Source organism: Eubalaena glacialis, chromosome 8 (assembly GCF_028564815.1).
Source record: "Eubalaena glacialis isolate mEubGla1 chromosome 8, mEubGla1.1.hap2.+ XY, whole genome shotgun sequence".
Classification (NCBI taxonomy): Eukaryota; Metazoa; Chordata; class Mammalia; order Artiodactyla; family Balaenidae; genus Eubalaena; species Eubalaena glacialis.
In genome coordinates, this window is record NC_083723.1 from 104,206,136 (window position 1) to 104,224,584 (window position 18,449).

Sequence of the window (18,449 nt, forward strand, 5' to 3'; positions counted from 1 at the left end):
GAATATACACATATATATATAAAACTGAATCACTTTGCTGTACACTGGAAACTAACACAACATTGTAAATCAACTATTTCTTAAAAAAAGTTAATAGATACGACAGAAATTTGAAGACAAAAAGTCACAGACATGATCCTGGAAGGACTGACACAACTAAGGAAAGGCTCGAGCAAAGGGCAGGGCACAGTCAAGGTAGTACCTGAAGCCAGGATTCAAAGCAAACAGCATGTCTCAAGTCAACCAACCATCAGGGATTTCAGAGTAGAAAATGTGCAGGTAGGGGCAAAACAGGCAGCCTTCTAAAAAAAATGAGGTATCTATCTATGGACAGATGTCAAACAACAGTGGAAAGTACTGTTAAAAAACCACAGATACCTAACTATGCATAGTCAGCTACTCCTTTTATTAGGAAGAAAGTGAGGAATATATGCTCATATGTGTGTAGAAGGTCTCTAGAAGAAGACACAAACCATGTAGCTGTGCTGTCTGAACAAAGACACTTATTTTTGTATTTCTGTATACCCTTTTATACCTCTTTATTATTTTTTTAAACCAATTATTCCAAAAAGAAAAGTCTATTCAGATTATAAGTTAAGCAGATAGAAATAAAGAGAGACTGGAGGTTAAGAAGTATTTGTAATTTAAAGCCAGGAAAACAGTCCAAAGCAAAAGCTGAAGTGTGAAGCAAAGAAAATGAGTCAAAACTGGTCAAGCAGTCAGTACAGCACACGTGGGGTTGGTAGACCTAAAAAATGAGTCAACTCCTTCCTCAGCCTTTCATGAACTTCCAGCTTGGGTAGGAATTAACACCAGGCCAAAGAGAGCCCAGTTTAGGCAGGAGACCATGAATCCCTTAAGCAAAGCTGATACCAGAGCTGAAGACAACTATCTTGAGCGTGAAGACAAAGGCAGATATCCTAACACACTACTTACTGCCCAACCTGGTTTAGCCTCTGAAGGTTAACAAGAGCAAAAGCATAGACTTCAAAGTTCTATCTTCAAATACCTGTCAGATACAAAACACCACCAAGATAGCTCTTTAAATGCAATGTGTGTGACCCAGCTGTAATGGAAAGAGCCTAGAAAGAGATGAGTCGTTGAGGGGCTGCTTGGGAGTAGACTGAGACCAGGAGAAACTTACACGAGTCTCAGGATGAGAAGGGATCTTAGACCCTAAGTCATGAGGCCCAAACTTCCAGCTCATCCTCTCAAGGTTTCAGTCAGCCAAAGCTTAAATACCTCAGTGCTAAAGAAGAGCTACCTTAGGAGACTTGAGATTATCCAGAAACGTAAGAGATTACTATCTTGAGAAAATTAGAATTACTTAGCTATGAGATATACTAATGAAGTAAAAGAATTCCTTTTTTAATCCAAAATTAACTTCTTTGTACCATTCAGCATATTTCTAAATCATCTCTAATTTAAATGATTGGGTACTTAGAGAATTTAAATTATAGTATTTTCAAAATTTGCTTGGGGAAAAAAAAAAACTCAGAAGGCAAATTTACCAGGGACATTTAAGAAAGAACATATTACCCGTTTCACAGTCCCTTTTCTTCAGCTTTGTAAAGAAACAGTAAACACAGAAAACAGATACAACCACAGTGCAATGAAAAAACACATAATTTCCTTTTTAAATATTCACCTTCCAAAGTTAAAAAAAAAACATAGATTTTGGGTACAGGAGCTTGTTGAAAAGGTATTTTTTACAAGACAAAGCACAAATAAATGAAACAATTCTAACTTCTTAATCAAATAACACTATAATAAACTGAAGCAGTATAAAATAACTTCGTTAATCCCAAATTATGAATTTTTAAAAAAGAAACCTATAGCAAGAAATATGACTAAGTGTGAAGCCATTACCTTCATTTCCATGATATGAGAACGAACAAAAAGAATTATCTCTATACTAAAAGTAGCTAACAGAAACTCTAACTACAAATAAAAACTAACCATTCTTCTGTTATGCCAGAAACGTATTTAAATACTGCCTCTAATTAGAAAAATTTTAATTGTATTTACCACAGGAGAATTTGACGTATTATTTATTTCTGTTAACCAAGGGCAATTATCAAAAGTAAAAAACAACAACAAAAAACACAGTAAAATACGTTATACCACCATCCAACATTGAGCATAGGCATATGGTATACACGAAATACTTACTGATTTAAATATACATAAAAGCAATGCCATAAGGACTACAGATGAAAAGTGTAAGAAATGATTCTTAGACTCAGAAATTAACTTTATTTTAGATTAAAGAACAATCTATTTCTTAGAACCCTGAAGTAAATCAAATAGATACTATTTCCCTTTAAAATGATTTAAAAACAAGCACCTCAAAAAATTTCTCAATACAAAACAAATGGTTTCATATAAATTATCTTTTTCTTTGAATCTCAGAAATTTTTCATTACGATATAATAAGCTTTAAAATAATAACAAAAGATATTCTAACCCTTTAATTGCCCACCACTTAGGTGTCCATCAGTCATGTATGTTTGCTTGTTCATATTTGATTTGATAGCCTGCAATGTCAGAGAAGCCAAATCCACAAGAGGTGGACAAGTGGATCATAAGAATCACAGCAACCTAAGACTTTACAAAACACTGGAGTTCTAACAGTTCTCAACCATTTATACTTAGTAAGCAACACCTACTTTAGAGCACTGGATTGTAACTGCACAAATATACTTATTATATATCCATTATTATAGTAATCTAATGGAAAGAAAAGCTAAACAAATATATCTAAATATCAGGGCTGGAATAATCTTTTTTCTATCTGTGCTCTACTAAAGATATTGAAATTCCAGGGTTAGGTAGGAGATGGTGAGTCACATAAACAGAGATGATAAAGTAATTAATCTAGAACAAGGGACATCTCAGACATTCTGAGTAAATAATCTACTCTGTCAAAGCTCATAAAGACCCTGTATAATCTACTACTGTCCTTTGAGAGTTTATAAAGAACATGCCAAAAAATAACAATGAATCTTTGCCAGCAAATATACCACATATTTCTTTAAACCATACTACTTTTTAAATTAGTATATAATATATAGCACTGAAAAGGAATCTCTAATCAAGTCAGTATTTACTCATCCACTTTTTAAAAATGACAGTTAAAAGTATTCTGTAAAGAAAACCAATGTATACATTTTATTTTTAAAAAATTATTTCTAAGGATTTCTAGGTAGTTTTTAGCTACTATGTGAAGATTGAAAATACATCCTAAAACATTCATACCTGATCGAAAGCACTCAATTATTTGCTGAATACCAGATTTGGATGTCTGTAGTGGTTGCTGTAACAAAGGAGCATCTCCAGGTTCCAGGATATAAACTACATGGAAGACAAACACCCAACCCAATCCCCACAAAAAAAGGGTTATTTATGTAAATCATTTACTATTGAAGTAAAACAATGGTTTGCTATAATCATGTTAATGACAATCACACTTTTTTGTATATATTCCACCATTATCTTTGTAAGGCAAAATGAAATAATGGGAAAAACGTAACTAAAATTTTTCTCAATTCAAGGCGAAATTAAGGCTACTGAGACTATGCATTAAGTTCAAATGCAAAGATCTTACCATTTTGGTGTTAGTACATATTAGTCATGGTTTGCCTTTTTATTCCCCTTGAAGAGGAACCACTAAATTTAACCAAAATTCTAGGGCAATGATAACCTAGCCACACCTCATAAACCATTCCAAAACTCTCCGGACAATCTAGTACAGCTCTCTGGGCAATTAAGAGAGCAAAACTCAAAAACCACTGCCTAAGGAAAGAACTGGTCAAGTGCACAACGATAGATGTACAAGAAAGTTCACTGCAGCACTCTGCAGTACTGTAAATAATTGAGAAAAATTTCAAACAACTCAGAAGTCTCTCAAAAGGAACCAGACTAAATAAACTATGAAATATCCATACAACAGAATCTCTCACGGCTCTTACACAGCATGAGCTAGGTCTACATGTACTGACAACAAAGGATGTCAATACTACATTGTTAAGCAACAAAAACAGCTTATAGAATATGACCTCAATTATACTAATATATATTTCAGTAGCTACAGAAAGAAATAAACTTAACATATATGTGTGTCTATGTATAAATGCTAATATAAACACAGAAAGTCTGATGGGATACCAACAAAATTTAACAATGGTTCTTTCTGTCAGGGTGGGTTTATAGGGGTGATTTTCACTTTCTGCCTCACACTTCACTAGCCTGGGCTCTTGGAAGTGTGCACTTTAGAAAGTACGCATTTTTATAATAAGTAAAAATAATATTCCCATTGTAAAAGTAAAAATTTTCATATACAGAGGTCTATATCATCCCTGCTTTCCAAAATTCCCAGAGTAACAGTATAAATACATAATATAAAAAAGATTATGGTAATAAGAAACAAGGTAACTGAAAAGGAAAACTGAAGTTTCCCATCAGATATCAAATAAAGAGATAGTTGTGGTGGAGAAAAACCGGCCATTTTAATTACCTCTTTTTTTTCAATATGTTATAATGTTTTACCATCTTAACCCAGATGATATTTTACCATCATCTGCTCGGTGTGAGAAGATAAGGAGGGTTACTTCAGTAATGTGTGCTGCTACTGCTTCAGGGCCCAGGCTTGGACAGCATTTAGCTGTCTGATAAAGCCTGCTAGGCTATGTGTAGAGACACAGCCTTAGATTCTCTTTTTGGCTTCGACTCTTAAGCTCAGTGTACACAAATGGGAGGAACTATGTCTCAGGACCAAATCATTCCATTAAGCAAAATTTTCCCAATTTTAAGAGAAACTTTGAGATATTTTTAAGAACATACACACAAATACAACTCATTTTGGGAATATCTGACATCGGCACTAACTGCAGTGGTTAAGAACAGAAGACTCCAGACCTGAACAGACTGCGCTGAAATTCTTTTTCTACCAATAAGTAGTTTCCACTAGGGCAAATTACACTCTGATTTCTCTGTTCTCATCTCTAAAATGCAGATAATAAAAGTACCCAAATCATAGGGTTGTGTGAGGATTAAATTAGCTAATGCAGGTACCTGGTTAAATCAGAGCCTGGAATATAGTAAAGGCTCAATAAATGTTCTAGCATCATCATCATCTACAAATCAACTGCTTTCCTGACACCAAAAACTGAAAACTCTTTTCCAAAATCTAAGAGAAGTAGAATGCAACCCCTTAGAGAAACAACAGTAGAAGTTTGTAAATAGATTGATGATATCATTTATTTAGGTTAGATGTTCTTTCCAGTATTTGTACACTGTAACAACCAATAACTGATTACAAAAAATAACAACTACAGAAGACAGGGCAGAAGTTATACAATTTTAAAGAACTAAAAAGCTCGAAGGCCTAGCTCTCTAAGTGACAAGAATTCTAGAAAGGAAGAATGAAGAAAAGAGTAATGAATAAGGGAGAAATATGGGAGAAAAAAATGGAAACTTCTCCTTAGAGCCCCCTTTCCTCATTTAGGTACGTGCTCCAGAAAACTTCCTCTAATACACTAACTTCCACTTCCACATAACAACATCTGATTTTAAAGCTAGAGCAAAATTTTGTTACCCATAACCATCACTGGTACCACCAGAATACATACACATCCTGAGACACCATTCAAAATAACCCCAGGGTTAGTTCAGTTATGAGTGGACACATTCATTTGGTATACACATCTGTGTAGGTCCCCTTGTAAGAAACTTTTCTTTCTTCATGAAAACATAGTCTCAATCCTAAAAAAACTTTATATGTTAGCATTTTATAAAATTTCCTCTTACATATTCTAACATCCCTCCCAAGATCAGGTTACATGACCATTCAGGGAAAAAAGAGCATCTCTCTCCAGCCAAAAAACACAAACGCTCAGAAGTTAACACCTTTCTTTACAGCCTTCCAAGAACACACTTCCCAGAATAAAACACCTACTTTTTTTAGAGTCTCTCCTACCTTAAAACAAGCCCCTTAAAATATCCTTCTACCTATTATGTCTGAGATTTGCTTTCAAACAGTTGAGAGTAGGGGAGCAGGTGGAGGATGGAGAAGGGAATTGTGGGGAGGGGAGAATACAGATCAAAAGAGCTTGTCCACATATTGATAATTGATGGAGTTGTGTGATGGCTACATCAGGTTCCTTATACCATTCTCTCTACTTCTGAACATTTGAAAATTTCTCTAACAAAAAACTTTCTTAAAACATGACTAAGAATATATTTTACATACACTGATAGACTTATAACACCACCCCTCACTACAAATTGATCCATCCTATCAAGACCTGCTCAGGAACACACTGCTCTCATTCAGAACTCACCTATCCTCCGTAATCCAAAGGAGGTCAGACCTCTTGGGACAGCCCATTAAAAGAACTTCTCAAACATCATGTCATCGTCTTTCCTCCATCTGAGGGCATCCATCCTCTTTTAAAACTACCATAACATATTCCTCTCAATAATGGAAACATCCTCCCACTTGGCCCATACCTTCCTCTGAAATAATGACAATTCACTACCCCGTAAGTTAAACTTTTGGCTTTCCACTGAACTAAATCTTCAGAAAGTGTTTACTTCTAACTAAGGAAGCGAAGAAACACCAACCACTTTTGACCTGACAGTCTGAAAAATAAATTGCATGGGAAAAGTTCCTAGCAAAATAAAGTTGAAATTTTTCAATTAATGCAACTTATCTGAATTTGTGTTAATGAGGGAGAAAAAGCAGCAGAAAAGTTCCAACACATATTTAAAAGTTCAACTCTGGAAAACCTCTTTAAAAAGACATTAAAGTATCTAGAAAACTTGAATTACCAGAATACACTAAATAAGGTATGGTCACAAATTATCTTACTCGTTTACTTATGCCTATCTCTTCCCACTCAAACGTTCCATGAGGGAGTGAGCTTATCTGTTTTGTTCACCACTTATATCCCCATTGCCTTGAATAGTGCCTAGCACCTAACTGGTGCTCAATAAAGATTTGTCAAAGAAATAAAGAAATGAGTGACCAAATAAATTTCTTCCTAAATAAAAAGTTTTAATATGATGATTTAATTAACTAATGCAACTCAAATGACTTCTCAGAAAAAAAATGCAATAAAAACACAGTGGAACACAAGTATAAGAAGTCATTCACAGCTTTCTACTTCAGAACTAGCAAAATCCATTCAACATTTGGCAGAACGTTAAGTGATATATCATCACTTCAAATACATAAAATATGCAGCAGAAAGGATGGTGAAAGGTAGGTAGATGAGGGAACAGTTGAATAAACACTGGATTCCACCCTGGGATTGCCTGTTTTACTAGCAGATGTATTATTTTCAGCAAATCAGTGGGGATAGGGTCATAGTACAAATTTTATTCTCATGTGTACCAAAGTGTTCCGAAAATAGTTCTTCCCCTTTTACCACTGCCATTTTTTCCCATTATACAAAAAAAGTACTCTACTTTACATGAACTCTACTGTGACAAAACCAAGTACATTAGTGCAGTTAAAATACTCCAACAAAAAAACAAGCAAAAGTATTAAAAAGTCCTAATAACTTTTCGGTCAAAAATAATGATACACAACTGCCTTTGAACTGTAACAGAAGAGCCCTTAGTTGGTTTAGTGACAGTGTGTATTCAAGGATTCCCTTTTTAAGCTGTACCTCTAAATGTCTGTGACAAAGCACATCATACTTCTAATAAGCAGAGAAACTATTAAGAGTTTATTTATCACATTAAAGTGTTGTAATACTCTTCATGAAACTCCAAAAAGCAACTTCTTCATTTCATAAATTCAACTCAAAAGAGTTCCACTGAACAAACTATCCTAAAAATATTTATGTATTCTACCTAAATATTCAGATTTTGCAACAATGTGTTCTGTCCAAAAAATTTCTTTAAGAGGTTCCCCTTAACAAAACCTGATTCTTCCAACAAGTTGACTTCAGCAAACTTTTCTTAGCCCAAACTAAACTCATTTTTAGGTTTAAGCATTATTCTGTCTTTAAGCACTTCAAAGCATGAGAAACTTTTAGTTTTTAAAAGTTTATATGAGACAGCTTCCTCGAAGATAAATGCCAGTATTCTACTACCCATTTTTTCCTTTCTCTTCAGTTTTAAACATTCACAGAGCATGAGGGTATACTACTAACTGCAGGCTGCCTTGAAAGAGAAGGAAAGGGGATCGAGTAATTGATCTTGTGGAAAAGATTTAAGGTGACACGTGCAGTACTTTTTTTAAGGGATCAAGCAGGGGAGATCTCTTGTTTGTACAAGTTTTTAGCTTCATAACTGGTTTTATGCTGGGGGAAATTATAGCCTGCTTAGTTAGGAATGTCTTCTTGGGCAGGAGGTAAGGAGAACTAGAAGAAAACAGAAGGCAGAGTGGCTCTGGTGGAGGGCAAAGTAACTGAAGAAAGGCGTATACCTGGTTCACAGCATCCGTGATGATGGTGGTCAGTCTGACAGTATTTGTCCCTTAAAGGCATTTTCAGTGGGCACGACCTACTTTCCTTTCACTGTAAGAAGCTCTTCATTGCGGCTTGGCTGTTGAAAGAAGCACAAACCCGTCACTCAGCCTGAACTTCCTGGGGGGGTTCTGGCTGCATTTTCCAGAAACGTTCCCCTCACCCGCCCTCCGCTTGCCCTCCGCTTTCCCTCCACAGCCCTGCACCTTCCTCTCGAACTAAGAAAGAAAAACGCACGAAGGCTTCTTCAGCCCGAACTCCCGCACAGGTTCATCGCCCTACCCGGAAACGCAGCCCCGGGCGCGCAGGGCGAGGGCCTGGCCGGCTGCGCGGGCGGCGGCGGTGGCGGCGGCCTCGCCTTCCCGGGCGGGCGCGCGCGGAGACGGAGGCGCGGAGCGCAGCGGGCACGGCCGGCGCCGGGGCCCGCGGGGCGGGGGGCGCGGCGGCCGAGTGGCCGAGGTGTAGCTCCCGCCGGCGGCCGGCCCACGTCGCGCCCTCCCGCGACGCACGTGCGCCAGGGTCTCCCCGGCTGAGCCCCCGTCCCCCCAACCAAGTGCGCCCAACTTACTGAACTCCTAGGGCGGGCCGACGGGCGGGCGGAAGGAAGGAAGGCAGGCCGGGCGGCCGCGGGGACAGCCTGGCGTGGGAGGCGGCTTCGGGCCCCACCTGGCGCAGCCTCGGCTGACCGCGCGAAGGGACCGGGGTTCGGGCCCGACGCGCTCCCAAAGATTCCCCGCCGGCGCTGACGCGGAAGCGCCGCAGCTCACCACGTCCCTCCGCGGCCCGAGGCGACGGCTGCGGCGGCGGCTCACGGCGTTTCTCCGCGCTGTGGAGCTGGGCGTGCGGGCGGGCGGACGGCGCGCGGGCGCAGGCAGTTGACAGCAGGAACCGCCCCGCAGCCGCTGCCGCCGCCACCGAAAGAGCCGGAACCGGAGCGGGCAGGACCCGAGGCGCCCCTTGCCAGGGCAACGGCTGCCGCCGGAGCCCGGCTCCCCCCAGCGCCGCTCCACCTGCGACGGTCCCTCAGGCTTTTGGAGAGGGGCGGGGAAGGATGGGGGTTTCCCCCCGCCTTGGGCTCCTTTTGGTAATAGTTGTTGTTTCAGGAAACTTTATTAAGTCAGTCTCTCTCTTTCTCTGTCTCCCCCTCCACGAAGAGCCTGAGCTGCCGCCGCGGAGCGGGTAGGAAGGGGGAAGCAGAGACTCGCCGGCTGCGACAGGGAGCGACTGACTGACCCCGGACGGAGATGGGGCGAGGGCAGGAAGTGACAAGCTCTCGGAGTGGGTGGGGGGAGTGTGGCCGGCACGCCCGGGAGCGCCGCGCGCATGCGCCCAGCTCGGCGCCCCCGACGGTGGGGAGGCGACGCTCTGCGGCCGGGAGCGGGGAGGGAGCCGGGGCGGGTGGCGCGGGACCGCGGCCCGGGTCTCGAAGCGGCTGTACTCCCGCACGTCCCCGGCGGACGGGGAGCCGAAGTCCTGGGCTTCGCGGGCCTAGAGGTGTGAGGCCCCTGGTGCGGTGATTGCGCCCGGGAGACGGGCTGCTGGGCAACGAAACTGTTGCTATCGCTTTTCTTCTTTCGGTGGAACCGAAACGGGAGGCTTGGAAAAGCAAGGGAGGGAACTGTAGGAAGAGGCTTGGCAAATGCGTAAGCCGTAAATCGTTGTGATTCCGAAAAAGTTGTCAGCGCATTTATAAATGGTACAAGTGGAACTTTTTTTTTTTAAAACCCAACAATTTTCGAAGTGTGTCTCGCAGAACTTCGGGGTTTTTATCAGATCCTTGGGAGGAAAACAATCTAGTTGGTGGAAGATCGGTATTGATTGCAGCTGCGCTCCGCTTCTGGCACCTGAAAGTGAAGTTGGGTCACGTGGGCTGTACGCACTTTTTCTCATCGGCGCTCTCTTCCAGCTTGGAAAATCCCCCAAGATCACAGTGGTCTGTCAAATTCAGCAAACCCGTGTGCCGCTGCTCGGGGGCAGGAGAGACACCTCCCCCGCCTTCTCCCCGACTCCTAGGATAGAATTCTTGCTCCAGAAGCAAATATGAAAATTTTAAGACAGAAAAAGCCCCTTTGCTTTGTTTATCTCCATCTCTACCCCCCTACCCCCAAGATCCACTTCGTAGTTAGCTTGCCAGTTTTCGGATCCCTGAAAAAGAAAGTTTCGTAGATGGGCTTTTCGAAGAACAAATGAGTGACTGAAATCTATTTTCAGAATTCAAAGTTAAGTTTATAGAAGATCCAGTAATTGATAAATTTGTTACTGTAAAAATATTGAATGGAGCATTTGCATAGGTCCTGAGGGATTGTAGCAGCTTGATTATAGGGGTGACAGGAAAAGGATAGAAAAATGAAAAGCTTTTTAAAAGGAATTCCACGTACTGTACATTCTACATACTAACTGGTCACCTTAGTACGTTTGATCTTTTTATCTGTCCCATTGTCAAGAAGCAACACAAAACATCAAACTAAAATGAAATGCCACAATTTATAAACCAGTGTAAAATAAACTACGTCCACATGATGGTGTTTGTTATGAAGCCAATAAAAAAAATCACATTTTTATAATATTGTGTGCAATATGCTTAAGCAAAAAATTAGAAAAAATTTTAAACGTGACCCTTAACAGTGGATTTTATTTAACACTGGAGATCTTTGGTAAAATTTGAGGTGAAATATTGTCTTCACTTTTGGAAGATCTTTTCCTACTTTAATAAGCAAATTTATCATGGGTTTAAAAAATGAATATACAATTTTAAGTTTTCATAAACCTGAAAAGGCATTGCTTCGGATATGTGAGAGCTGTAAATGTTTGCTGACCAGATGTGAATAAAAAATGTTTAGTTTCCTGAGTAAATGCAGTAGTATTTATAGTGTACTTCAAAGTGGTCATTACTAGAGGGTCCTCAAAATTGCTTGCTAATAGAATAAGTTTTAAACAATCTTTGAAAAATTAGAATTATAGACAAGTTTGTAATGTGCATGTGGGTAGAACAAATATTGAACCCTGAATCATAGAATTTTAAAGAGGAAAAGAAACCGTGGAAGTTACGTAGTTAACCTTACTTTATAGACAGAAAACTGAAACCCAGATAGGTTAACTGATTTGCTGAAGGTCACACAGTTAACAGAACTGAGTCTAGGACCTAGATCATTCCCTTTATAAAATAACAATACTAGTATATGACATGTTTTGAGTAATATGTTTTAAGCTCAAGCATTAACTCATTTAATCCTAACAACAATCCAATGAGATTTTGTTATCATTCCATTCTTCAGGGGGAGAAACTGAGGCAAAGAATGGTTAAATAACTCATCAAGGTTACAGCTGATAGGCAACTGAACCAGCATTTGAACCCAAATGGTATGGCTCTGGAACTCATGACCTTAGCTACTATGTTATGCGGGCTATACTGTGTTGCCTACACTGTACCACAGCTGTTTTGGATCACATTGTATATGAAAGAGGAGCCAGTAGATCCTGTCATTTGTGAAAGGTATTAAAATGCTATGTACAAGTTCACGAAGCGGGAATGGAGTTGCTGAAATCACAACTGAATTTCACAGGGCCCTAGAGTTTAAAGAGACTTTGAACATCGTCTAGAATTTTCACCCTACCTCTAAAAACACTATGCACAAACCATCACAGAAAAATTACTTGTCTTCCTTTTCGTTGTTCACTGCAGCAACCTAGGTGACACATCATTACAGCTTTAAGGAAATTTTTGATCCTTAAAGTCTGCAAGTGCATCCTAATGATTAACCTAAGACCCTCTTACAGTTTAAAAATATTCTCTCATCTTCAAGGCTAGAGAATATATATGTGAGTGTGTGTATGTGTATATATTACATATACACATACACACACATACATATACACACATATATATTATTACTGCGTAGCAAACCACCCTAGAATCAGTGCCTTAAAGCCATTTTATGTGCTCTCTGGCCTTGTCTGGGATCATGCATGTAGCTGCTACAGTCATCTGGCAGCTTGACTGGGCGCACTCATGGCTGGCAGTGTTGACTATTGGCTGGACCTCTCTCTCCCCTTGTAGCCTTTCATCCTGAATATTATCCTGGGCATCTTCACATTGTGGCAGCACGCCAAGCAAATACAGAGTGGGAACTGCAACACCTCTTGAAGCAGAAACTTGACATCACTTCCACCACATTCTATTGGTCAAAGAAAGTCAAAAGGTCAGCACATATTCAGAAACTGGGGAGATAAATTTCCCTTCTTTTTAAATTTTTTTATTAAAGTATAGTTGATTTACAATATTGTGCCAATCTCTGCTGTATAGCAAAGTGACTCAGTTTCATACATATATACATTCTTTTTTTAATATTCTTTTCCATTATGGTTTATCCCAGGAGATTGGATATAGTTCCCTGTGCTATACCGTAGGACCTTGTTGTTTATGCATTCTAAATATAATAGTTTGCATCTACCAACCCCAAATTCCCAGTCCACCCCTCTCCCTCCCTCCCTCCCCCTTGGCAACTACAAGTCTGATCTCTATGTCTGTGAGTCTCTGTTTTATAGATAGGTTCATTTGTGCTATATTTTAAATTTCCCTTCTTGATGGGAGGAGTAGCCAAGTCACATTTCAAAGAGATATGCATATAGGAATGGAAGCAATTATTGTGATGATCTTTGCATGTAGTCTATCACAATATATAATTATTTCAAGAATGATACTAACTAATTAAAGCTGCTGGATTGCTTTTCTTTTTTCTTTTTTTTTCTTAATGCTTGATGATTCCTTTAAGAAGAGCATAACAAGGAAACACTAGTCAGACCAATTCTTTAAACTGACTAAGTGGGTCAATTTGCTGGCCTTGTATAAATAAACTTTAGTGATTCCTTCACTTTTCTCATCATTTTGTTGCTTTCTTTAAGATTTTCCCATCAGTTCTAAACAAATCTCTCTAAAACACAGTATAAAAACCTAACAACAAGTAGAAGCAGTTATAGTTCCTATAGGACATACATATTCTGGTCCAGATTTTTCCAGCTTTGATTATGATGTGGCATTTTACAACACAAATAATTAAATTCATAATTATTTACAAATCAAATTATGGACCAAAATAGAGGCTGAAAGTTTAGAAAGGGTCATGGAAAAATTGATTTAGAAGGACAAATATTAAACTGTTGATCTATTATCAATTCTAGAACTTAACATCTAAGCAAGCAACATAATATGAAAAAAGATGATAATGCTTTCCCTAAGATGTTTATTTTAAGGACAGTAGGGAGTAGATTGTACCTGGACTGCTGCCCTGGAGGTAAGTCACCTACTAGGAACCACCCCCCCGCCCCACCCCCCGAACATGGACTTAAAGTTTCCATTCCTGGTGCTAAAAGCACACTTAGGTCTTCCTGGCCAGGTGACACAGTGCATGCACCATGCTGGCATGTGACACGGCACCGAACCATGCCTTACAGGTCTTCCATTCAAATGCATTCCAGATAGCATTTAAGTGAATTCCATTTTAAAAAATGTTTTTTGTTAGAGTATGTTCATAAGTAAGTCTGTATTATAATCTAATAATAGTAGCTAAAGATAATTGTGTCACTTATTGAACTCAGACAAGGTGCTAGGTGCTTTCTGGTTTTTCACTGAATCCTTACTAAGTTCCTGGGTTAGATATTATCCCATTTTACAAATTAGGACACAGATCATTTGTGTTTGACCTAAGATTTAAACGTAGGTCTGAGTCCAGGTCCTGTACCTCAAGTTACATGCGTTCGGATTATACATTCTGATTATTCCTAAAATTTTATCTTCAGCTCAGACCTGTCCCTGAAGCCTCTAAGCTCTATTTCTAACTACCCAGGAGGCAGATAATCTGAATTTCCCCAGGCATCTCAAAATTAGCAGGGTCCAAACTGAACCTACCTTCTCACGAAACCTGTTCTTCCTCGTCCAAATTTTAATCAAGTGTTGCCATCTATTCAGGCTATCAAGGTAGAGGCCTTGGAGTCGTAGAGAGGAGCACATGCAGAGATGCAAAGTAATGCAAGTTACCTGTGTACAAGGTTTCTCATCTCACTTATCCCCAGCGTCTAACCTAGCACCATTGGTTATACCTCAGAAAAGTCTAGGAAATAGTGTCCTCTCTCCATGGGCACCATCAATCTTCTAGTCCAAAACCTCATCTCTGAACCATTTCAATAACTACCTCCATGGTCTCCCTACCACCATCTCTCCCTCTCTCCATTATTCCACACTATCAACAGAATTATAGTCCAAACAAATATAATAATATTACTTCCCAATTTAAAATTTCTGTTGACTGCTCATGTTCCATATGAAGAAGTCAAATCTCAACAAAAACCGTTAGTAGAAAGAGCACATGGGGAATCCCTGGTGGTCCAGTGGTTAGGGCTCTGCACTTCCACTGCAGGGGGCTGGGGTTCGATCCCTGGTTGCGGAACTAAGATCCCACAAGCTGCGTTGGAAGAAAAAAAAAAAATTTGTTTTGGAGCCAGAAAAACCTAGGTCTTAGTCCCATCTCCACCATTCATGAGTTTTGTGTCTCTAAACAAGTGAGAACCTGTCTTGAACCTCAGTTTCCTCGGCTGTCTGCTACTTTCAGTGTTGTGGGAAATCAGTGACTGAATAAAGTGCCCAGCAGGACCTGGAACACATCTCAGGTATAACAATAATAAATACTGACTATTATACTTGTCCCTCCCACAACTTCACAACTTTATGCTCCAAACAAACTTGCTGGATTTCTCACCCTTTGCAGAAATCAACAAAGCAAACAGTAGTTTAACTGGATGGGGAGGGAGTGTGGGACACGAGGGAATTTTAGAGAGAGATGATAGAGTTGTAGGTTATGTGGCTGTATCCATTAGCTAAAGCAACTGTTAAATAATAGAACAGTGGTTTGCGTAGAAGGTTGGGAAGTGTACTGGGAGGGGAGGGGTGCCAATTTGGGGGCTACTGGCCATTTTATAGATTTTGACCTCATGATTGTTACATGTATATTTGCCTTGTAATAATTCAGCAAGCTGATATTATGTTTTATGCACTTTTATGAACGTGTATAATATTTCACAATAAAAATATTTTTTAAAGCAGCTGACGTAGGTTTTAATGCCTCTGAACTACATCTGGCATAAATTAGAAATGAGTATTGAAGTTTTCAAGGCTTTGAGCCTTTGCACATGCTACTCCTTACACCTGGAAATAAATATCCTTCCCCTCCACCTGTAAAGCTCCTATTCATCCTTCAGATGTCACTTCTTCTGAGAAACTAGCTCCCACAGACAAATAACTGCTCCATTTTCCTGCTCCTGTAATAAATCATTCTGATTAAATGGCTGACTCTCCCACTAGTCTGAATTCGTCAAGAAACACATCATAACTTATCCCTCTTTGTTTTGCCATCACCTAGCCCACTACATGGCACATGATAGGCAACAATTAAAAGTTACTAGATGGTCCTGAGTGAACAAATTTTCACTTCAATTGGGCTAAAGAAGAAATATTGACAATGCTCATTCTTTGCAATAAACATCATAAGAAAAAGTTTAGTGGGGAAAATCAATTTTACTGGTTTAGTTTAATTAGGCCCCTGGCCTAATAGGACACTCATTTTCAATGTAGAGAATGACCATACGAGGACAATTAAAGGAACCACTATTGTATAGAATTAGTAATGCTGTAGACTATATGCCATAGCTGGACACTTGAAACTACTAACCATTCATCAGGTAAAACCATTCATCAGGTTAAACCATTCATCAGGATTGTGTTTTTGTTTTTATGAGGGGTGGTTATTTTGGTTTGGTTGGTTTTTTTAACTTTTTTTTTTTAACTTGCAAATAAATGGGATTTTATTTTAAGCAATTTCTGCTTTTTTTAGATATCATCTTTGACTTTTTTAACTTTTAATTTTGAAATAGTTTCAAATTTAAAAGCAAATTGAAAGAACACAAATAATTCCCATACTCTACCCAGATTCACGAATTTTTAACATTTCGTCATATTTGCTCACTTGCTCTCTCTCTCAATCCATATAATATACATACCTGATTTTTTGAATCATCTGAGAGTAGATTCAAATGTACATCCTGCCCCTTTATCCGTAATTACCTCAGTGTGTATTTTCTGAAAGCAAGGATTTTATTATCTTACATAAGCACAATACAGTTATCATATTCAGCAAGTTTAACACTGATGCAATACTTTTATTTAGACTACGGTCTATGTTATAATTTTGTCAGTTATCCTGATAATGACTTTTATGGATTTTTTTTTCTCCAATCTAAGACCCTATCCAGGATCACATATTGCATTTAGTTGTCGTGTCTCTTTGCTTTCCTTTAACCTGCAATAGTTCCTCAGCCTTTCTTTGTCTTTCATGACAATGACATTTTGTTCAATACGGGCCAGTTGTTTTATAGAATGAGTCAATTTGGACTTGTCTGATGTTTCTTCATGATTAGATTGAAGTTCTGCATTTTTTGAATGGTATGTAATACTTGATGTGGTGTCTTTCTCACGGCACGGAATGCCTGGTTGATAGGCTTTTTTTTTTTTTTTGCACCTAGCCACGCAGCTTGCCCTAACCATGAGGCTACCAGAGAACTCCCAGTAATCCTTTTTCTTAAGTTGAGATATAATTGACATATAACGTTATATTAGTTTCAGGTGTACAGCACAACGATTCAAATATATTTGTATATATTGCAAAATGATCCCCACAATAAGTTGTTAATATCCATCACCACAGAATTATGAAACTTTTTTTCTGATGATGAGAACTTCTAAGATCTACTCTCTTATCAACTTTCAAATATACAATACAGTATTATTAACTATAGTCACCATGCTATACATTACAACCCCAGGACCTATTATTTTATAACTGGAAGTTTGTACTTTTGTACTTTTGACCCCCTTCACACATTTCACTCACTCCTTCCCACCCCCCCTAACCCCCCGCCTGCAGCAACCACCAATCTGTTCTCTGTATCTATGAGCTCAGTTTTGTTTTGTTTTTGTTTTTGTTTAAGATTCCATATATAAGTTAGACCATATGGTATTTGTCTTTGTCTGACTTATTTCACTTAGCATAATGCCATCTAGGTCCATCATATTGTCACAAATGGCAAGATTTCTTTCTTTTCATGGCTGGATAATATTCCACTGTGTGTATATATATGCACATCAATGGAGACTTAGGTTGTTTGCATGTCTTGGGTATTGTAAATAATGCTATGCTACAATGAACACGGGGGTGCATATATGTTTGATATTAATCTTGATCACGGGTTTAAGACGTTAATTCAGCTTCTCCACTGTATAGTTACTGTTTTTCCTGTTGTTATGAATAAATAATTTGTGTGTAGATAACAATGGTTTTATTATAGAGACTCCTTTTAACTAGTGATCTCAGTAATCTTACTTAGGTTTTAGAAACTATCAAAGCAAAATTAAAGAGAGTAAAAGTTAAATGAATTGACTGTAATATAATTAGAAACTATGGTCAATTATGTAACTGGAAACTGTTTTTTGGTTTACTCTTATATGATAAAAAGTTAGAAAAATATTTGTTATTATCCTGGGTGTTAATTTATTATCAGTAAATCCATTCAACCAACATTTGCTGAGTATCTATGATATTCCAAACATCATGTCAAGCTGAGAATACCTTGACGAGTAAGACCAGGTCTCTTCCCTTTAGTAAACAAAAATTTCCTTAGTGCCTATGCACTGGGTTCTAGGAATACATCCATGAATAATTTGGGAAGTTCTTACCTACTTGGAGTTTATAGTCTAATTATTGAGGAGCTCCCAATCTAGTAATGGTGGCGCAATAAAAACCTGTATTGTTTCATGATAATCACATAAGACAGGCACATGAGAGATGACTGAAACCATGGACTTATAAGGTCTATTCACAACAGAAGCACGGGGGCAGGGGGGGAGGGGGTGTTTGCAGCATGTTT

General features: G+C 38.9%; 1 protein-coding gene across 2 annotated transcripts in view; it reads right to left on the reverse strand.

The window, feature by feature from the left end:
• Positions 1 to 9,707, reverse strand: part of ZNF800 (zinc finger protein 800) — a 51,003-nt gene extending 41,296 nt beyond the window's left edge. For both annotated transcript variants that reach the window (XM_061198015.1, XM_061198016.1), the window contains exons 1-3: positions 9,046 to 9,707; positions 8,438 to 8,556; positions 3,259 to 3,354 (exon numbers count right to left, since the gene is read on the reverse strand). In XM_061198015.1, the coding sequence (XP_061053998.1) occupies positions 3,259 to 3,354; positions 8,438 to 8,498 (157 nt within the window). In that variant the 5' untranslated portion in view covers positions 8,499 to 8,556; positions 9,046 to 9,707. The remainder of the gene's footprint in view (positions 1 to 3,258; positions 3,355 to 8,437; positions 8,557 to 9,045) is intronic.
• Between the last annotated feature and the right edge of the window lie 8,742 nt (positions 9,708 to 18,449).